A 7,500-nucleotide genomic window follows, 5' to 3' on the forward strand; every position below is an offset into this window, starting at 1 on the left:
TGTTGGGGGGTGCGATAAGAACAGACGTAAGGCAAACCTAGAGATGTGAAACTGCAGACTAAGCGGAAGATGATCGTTTCTTTTTTTTATTATTAAATAAATAAACGCAGGCATGAATGAGTGATATTCAAGCATACATTAATGTAAAGTCTTTATTCCTCATGCATACTATATGCACCGTTTTGATTTATTATTCAGTGCAGGCAATTAAGATAAAGATTAAGAATAAAGAGACAGCAGCCAGAGACACGTGGATCAGAAAAGGAAACAAGCTTCAGCTGCAGCAGAGTTCGAGGGAGGAGAGGAGAGGAGAGGGAATGTCAGGTCAGCGAAAGACAGAGAGCGAGTGAGATGGAGAGAGATAGATGGATAGAGAGAGAGAGAGGGAGGGAGAGAGGGATGCGAACGGGCTCTCGGTGGTGATGTAATGGTATTAATCTCCCAGTGCCATCTGACACAGTGTGTGAGTGTGTCATTGAAAAGTGCTAATTCTGCTGATCTGCGTGGAGAAGAGGCGTCTCCCGAGGGCCAGGCCAGGGAGTAATTAAACACGCCCGCCCGACTCACACTTCAACCGCCCTCTCGCTTTCTCCCTTTCTCCCTCTCTCTTGCACTCTCGCTCTCTTTCCCTCTCTCTCTCAATCGCTCTCTGTCTCTCGGTCTCTCTCTTTCTCTCTTTCTCTTTCTCTCGCTGTACCGGGCTGTTATGGTGACGTTGTGCTTTTTTGTCCTCTCTCTCTCCCTCTCGCTCTCTCCATCTCTTTCTCTCGCGTGTGCGTTTGTGTGTACGCTATTTGTTTGTTTTTGTTTACTTGACAAGCCATGGCACGTCTCGGGACATGAGCTCAAAGGGCGAAGCGCTCTCAAAAACACTATGCCTCTCGCCTTCCGCCCTTCCCCTCCTCCCCTTCCTCCCTCCCTCTATCCCTCTATCCCTCCCACCCCCACTCCTCATTTCTCTTCCCCCATGTTCTCCGCCCTTCTTCCTCACTGCCTCCCTCTCTCCCTCTCTCTTTTTCTCCTCATGGTGTGCAACCCCACATGCCCTCTCTGTGTTATACGCACTAACCTCAACCCTGAGTTCACTCCCCCCCCCCCCCCCCCCTCTCTCTCTCTCTCTCTCTCTCTCTCTCTCTCTGCCTCTCTGTCCCTACATGACCCTGGTGCCACATAACATCACTTCTCCTTTGCACTTTCCAATGTGGGAAAAAGTATTTTCTTTTGTTTACTTGGTTTTTAGGGGTGTTGGAATCTAGCAGGAGAAGTGCTCGCTGGAGGGCCTCGTGATTATGAACAGGCCACGTTAGCTCTCCTCAAGAGCCTTAGTTGTCTCGTCTGCATATGAAGGACAGGCTTTTGACGCAGTGCCATTGGTGGAATAACAATATATAGTTGTTATGTTTATATAGTAAAATAATGTAGTTGTGGTGGGATACTGCAGAGATGATGTTGTCAGATGTAAGAGGAAGAGATTTGTGTGATGTTTGTTTGTACAATATGCAGTGTTCCTGTTGTGTGGATTGTCCTCTGTTCTGTTGTGCATGCTAACCCTGGTGTCCTCTCTTCTTTACTCACAGATGAACCGACCAATACAGGTGAAGCCAGCCGACAGCGAAGGACGAGGAGGTAATTAACCTTCCCACCTTGCACACACACACACACACACACACACACACACACTAAAGAACATGTGCACTCTCATATGCCTCACATACCCATATGTGCTCTCTCTGTCCTTCTGTCTCTATATCTCTCTCACACATACACACACACGCGTGTACACACACACTTACACACACATGCTCACACCTTCATAAATAAATTGAGCTGGGTGCTGTGGGGACACATTGAGAGTGTGTGAAGTAGCCGGTTATATAGGTCACTCGCCACCATTGACTCCCCACCTGTCTTGGCACTGGGGCTTGCTCAGGTCCGCCGAGGTGTGGGGGACAGTTCAAAGACACATTAGAAACCTGCACACTGTCCTTACACACACACACACACACACACACACACACACACAAACACACACACACACACACACACACACACACACATACATACATACATACAGAAGAGATATGATACTTCACAGAGATGCTTGCCCAATCTCAAATGCCTATGGCAAAGTGAATCCAGATTCACCTGCCATGGTAAAAAGAAGCACATCACACTTGCACATAAGCACTGACATAAAACATATAGTAAGTAAAGTATGCCATTTAGAACCTTTAAAAAACATAGACAGAATATGCTTGAGACAGTACACAGTCCACAGAGTCCTGTCCTTTATAGTACTAAAAGCGGTGCGGTCAGACTCATTTGGGCGGATTGAAAGGAAAGGTCAGACAGCCCCAGATGATGAGAGGGACATTAGAGAGAGGAGACAGAACACAACAGCGCAGACCTGGGCACTTCAGACGGCAAAAACGCCCGGAGAAATTGCGCCTAGAAGGCAACAGGCCCAGAGGCCACTCTCTCCCGTCCCGTCTCTCCATAAAATGAGCTTAATACCCCCTCTTAGTGCTTTATTGTCTTTGATGAACAGCGCCCTGCTCCAAAGACATTATGACTCCAGAGTTATTAACACAAGAGTGGTGCATCTCCATTTCGCTAAAGATCTTTTCCGTGACTTCCTGTCAAAAGAACTGGAGTCACAGTTGAGTCACAGGACTGTGTTAACATTAATAAACAACTGATGGCAAAGTATGTCTGTTTTTTTTTTTTTTTTTTAATCTTGCACAAGTGAAAATGTGTATGGTGATTGCTTTTCTGGTGATACCAAAACTGTAGCTGAGGTCCGTCCTGTTGACTTGAAGCATCTGTAATGGTATGGGTAATGCAGGTGTTTGTGAATGATATGAAGGAGAATGTGAATGATATGAAAACACTATGTGACAGTTAAAAAGTATGCATGTGCATGATAGCAATCGTTTAGGCCACAATTAAGTTGTTATTGCATTTTTATCTGCAACACTTTATCTGTAATACATTTATGCATGTGCACCAAACCTGCTTCCACATGGCAAGGTGGTGTGTGCATCAGGCGAAGGTTATCTCTGACCTGTAAACAAGAAACTTTAAACTTCACACTCACACACACACACACACACACACACACACACACACGCACACACCTACACACACACACTTGCACAAACCTGCACACACACACACACACACACACACATATGCACACACGTAAACACAACACCGTTAAATACCCTGACCCCCTGATTTATGAGTCCCAGTCCTTGGCCAGCTGTTGATCAATTCTAACCTTCTTCCCAGTGGGGGAGATTAATGGCTCCCGTGCTAATTCCCTGTGTGATTTACATGTGTGAGGCCCCATAGTCTCTAATTAGGCCAGTTCCAGCTACACGCTACTAGGGTCAGATTACCCCCCCCCCCACCACCACCACCAACCACCACCACACACATACTGTACCTACACACCTACACATACAGCACACACACACACACACACACACACACACACACCAAGGGACACACATCTAAGGTCAGATTAGATTGTCTGTCCAGGCTGTTCTCTTCTGGCTAAGGCAGGGAATGAGCTGCTGGCCCCCTTATCTCTCTCTGTGTGTGTGTGTGTGTGTGTGTGTGTGTGTGTGTGTGTGTGTGTGTGTGTGTGTGTGTGTGTGTGTGTGTGTGTGTGTGTGTGTGTGTGTGTGTGTGTGTGTGTGTGTGTGTGTGTGTGTGTGTGTGTGTGTGTGTGTGTGTGTGCGTGCATATCTTTATGTGTGTGTGTGCCTGGGAGAGATCTAAATGGTGTATTTGTGTGTTTCTTTTCACTCTGATTTATGTGATGGTGTGCAAATCAGGCAGAGCCATTTTGCACGCGCGCACACACACACACACACACACACACACACCCACATCTTCCCATTTAGATCTGATTTTTGTCAAGCGGGTGCTTTAATTAACAGCCGTCTAAAAACAGGCAGTGTGTGTGTGTGTGAGTGTGTGTGTGTGTGTGTGTGTGTGTGTGTGTGTGTGTGTGTGTGAGCAATGCAAGGCTGGGCGGGGGCCAAGCGCCTTCGCGTCCAGATAAATTGGATCCTGGAGCTTAAGAGAACAGGATGGATGGGCCCCCATATCAATTACTGCTCTCAGCGCCACCAGGAGACAAGCAGGGGGGACGGGCTGGGGTGTGGGGGAGTGTAGGGGGGTGGGGAGAGGCCCAGCCAGGCGGAGTGAAATACAGGCCTCTGTTCCTCTCCCACTCACTCTGTCGCACTCCCTACCTCTCTCTCTTCCCAGCTCTCGCTCTCTATCTCTCTCTCTCTCTCTCTCTCTCTCTGTATTTCTCTCTCCTGTTGTCCTCATCCTCTCTGTACATCTCTCTCTGTTTCTGTTTTATTTCTCCCTCTCTCACTCTTATGAACTCCATCACCCTTTACTCTCTCTCTCTCTTTCTCTCCTCTACTTTTCTCTCTCATTCATTCATTCTTTCTGCTCACCATTCACTTGGCTCTGTCTCTCTTTTACTTCCTGTTCTCTCTCTCTCTCCATCTCTCCCTTACTCTTTCACCTGTCACTATGTCCCAGACTTTGTCAAATTTAAAATTCCAATTCAAAGGTGCTTTATTAGCATGAATGTTTGAGCAGTGTTGCCAAAGCAATGCCAAATCAATGACAGAGAGAGAGAGAGAGAGAGAGAGGGGGCAGAACAGAGGGAGAGGGGAAACAGAGAGGAAGAGAGAGAGAGGCTTGTCTCCTACCTTTCTCTCTCATTTTCTCTTTTGCCTCAAAACATTTCCTAACTGCTGCCTGTCTCTGTCTGCCTATTCTATATGGAACAGGATGGATTGGAGACAAATGGGTTATTGCTATGTGGTGACAGGTTACAGAGCTAAACAAGTAGGCTAGACATGATCGCTCACTTGTTTTAATATTGTATGTGTGCCTTCACTTTCGTTGGTAGTTTCCATGTCATCTTGTTCAGAATAGACCTTGTGTAGTCAGCAAGGCGATGGTCACTTGTCTCTTGTCTCTGCACATCATCCCCAACACTCACTGGAAACAAAATGGGCTCTTGTCTTGCCCATGACCAAGACATTACAGCAACAACAACAACAACAACAACACATTTGCGTTTACATTACGCTTTTTCACGGCACCCAGGGCACTTTACCGTGAAGCGGGAGCCTCACTAATCACCAGCGATGTGGAGCCCCCACCTGGGTGATGCACGGCAGCCATTAGGCAATAGGACGCGCTCACCACACATCAGCTTGCGAGGTGGAGAGTGAGGGAATGAACGAATGAGCCAATTACACTGGGGCATGATTAGGGGGCCAGATTGAACGAGCCAATTACACTGGGGATGATTAGGGGGCTAGATTGAATGAGCCAGGTTGGGAATTAATCCAGGACACCGGGGAACTCCCCATTCTTTGGAGTATGTGCTGCTATAGGAACCTTTATGGCCATTGTGAGTCAGGGCCTCGGTTTAACGTCTCGTCTGAAGGACAGGTTTACTCGACCACCCCATCAAAGCTCCCTACTCCTGTCTGTCTGTTCTCCCATGTGACTCTTTCTCTCTTCAACTCATCCTCCAGCACCTGAACACTCTTAACAGTCTAGAACACTCTGAACACTCAACACTGAACACTCTAGAACACTCTAGAACACTCTAGAACACTGAACACTCTGAACCATAGATAGAACACTCCCAACACTGTCTCATTCCCTACTCCTTACTTCTACTCCGTCAAATGCCCATTCACATTTTAATATGCTTTATGCTTTATTAGCATAACTGCTTGGCTATAGCGTGGCCAAAACTAGCATTAAAATAGCTTTATTGGTATGACTGCCATGATGTAGTGTAGTGCTAGCATGAAGAAAGGCAGAGTCATAAAACAAGAACATTAAAGCAAAGAAAAACTATGGCAAGCTGAATATTAGCACTAATGTGGATGAGAATAGAAACAATGATCCAGAATTACCTAGGTCGTCCCTCTCCCCCTCTCTCCCCCCCTCTCCCCTCTTCCCTCTCCCTGCTCTGTCTAGACATGGCGTCAGCCTGTGCCATGCCGTGGTGCCAGCCAGTGGCTGTGGCAGCGGTGGTGGTGGTGGTGGTGGAGGTGGTGGTGGTGGTGTCTGGCGGTGGCACGGGCTGGTGGGTGAAATAGGAGGGAGCGCAGACAGGCCAGGGCAGAGATATGGAGACTTAATGGTGGCAGTCAGTCAGGTGGTGAAGCACAGCCCGGCCTGACAAAGACAGGAGATTTACTACCTGTGTTCACAAGATAGAGGAGAGCGAGAGAGTGGGGCAGATAGAAGAGCTGTGTGTGTGTGTGTGTGTGTGTGTGTGTGTGTGTGGGTGTGGGTGGATGTTTCAATGGAAGTGTGATTGTGCATATGCATGGATTCATTCAGTGTGCATGTGTGTCAGTGTGGGTGTGTAGTAGGGAATTAAGGTATATTTGTCTGTGCATGGTGAGTGTGTGTGTGTGTGTGTGTGTGTGTGTGTGTGTGTGTGTGTGTGTGTGTGTGTGTGTGTGTGTGTGTCCATAGTATGTGTGTTCTGTAGTGCATGTATGTATGTGCACATCCATGTGTGTGTGTGTGTGTGTGTGTGTGTGTGTGCACATGAGTGATGGCGTATGAGGCTGTAGCAGGTAGGCACAGACGGGGGGGCTGTGTATTCCCAGTGGGGCCGTTGGACTGGTTAAACTGGAGCGAGTGCGGCTGCGCTGCCACCTCTGGCGGCCCCTGGAATGGCGGCCCATTCATCACGCTCCAGACATCAGCAATTATCTGTCACCACCAGACACCCAGGTGTCGACATGGAGCCCTCCTGCAGGCATTAGGCCCCATTAGTGGGTTTAGACACTCTTACGATACCTGCACCCCCAACCCCAACCCACACACACTCACACACACACACACACACACACATTTGACACATGTTCTCACAGACACATACATGAGCACTCTCACTTACACACACATCCACCTTTATTGTTAGAACAACACATACATGTACACACAGTGTGAGGTACAGTAGTATGGAGACACACACACACACACTCACACACATACGCACGCATACACACACACACACACATATATATATATATATATATATATATATATATATACTATATACTATATATACTGTATATGGGTAAATAAATAAATACTAACACGTCATGTTGTGTACAATCCTGGGGTGCGAGTTCCATGGCGGATTGGAGGACCATGGCGGATAATTCTCTCTGTCTGTGGAGTGAGTCATGTGTCGCTGCTCCCACCATGGAGAGAGACTTAAAATGATCAGAGGGTTAGAGAGGGATGGAGGGAGAGAGAGAGAGAGAGAGGGAGAGAGAGGGACACAGAAGGAGAGAGGGATGGAGGGAGGGACACATAAGGAGAGAGTCTGATAGGAGTTGATGGGGTCTGGGTGGGTTAGCTGCAACAGGGAGTTTGCTCAATCTTAAATCCGCCGTTCTGCTTGAGGTGAATCAATCC

At 47.6% G+C, this 7,500-nt stretch overlaps 1 protein-coding gene across 1 annotated transcript in view; it reads left to right on the forward strand.

The window, feature by feature from the left end:
• celf6 (CUGBP Elav-like family member 6) overlaps positions 1-7,500 on the forward strand; it is a 165,018-nt gene that overhangs the window by 98,941 nt on the left and 58,577 nt on the right. Inside the window, exon 3 of the mRNA XM_062548642.1 lies at positions 1,578-1,626. Within this exon, the coding sequence (XP_062404626.1) occupies positions 1,578-1,626 (49 nt within the window). The remainder of the gene's footprint in view (positions 1-1,577; positions 1,627-7,500) is intronic.

This window comes from Sardina pilchardus, chromosome 11, assembly GCF_963854185.1.
Source record: "Sardina pilchardus chromosome 11, fSarPil1.1, whole genome shotgun sequence".
In the NCBI taxonomy this organism is placed as follows: Eukaryota; Metazoa; Chordata; class Actinopteri; order Clupeiformes; family Clupeidae; genus Sardina; species Sardina pilchardus.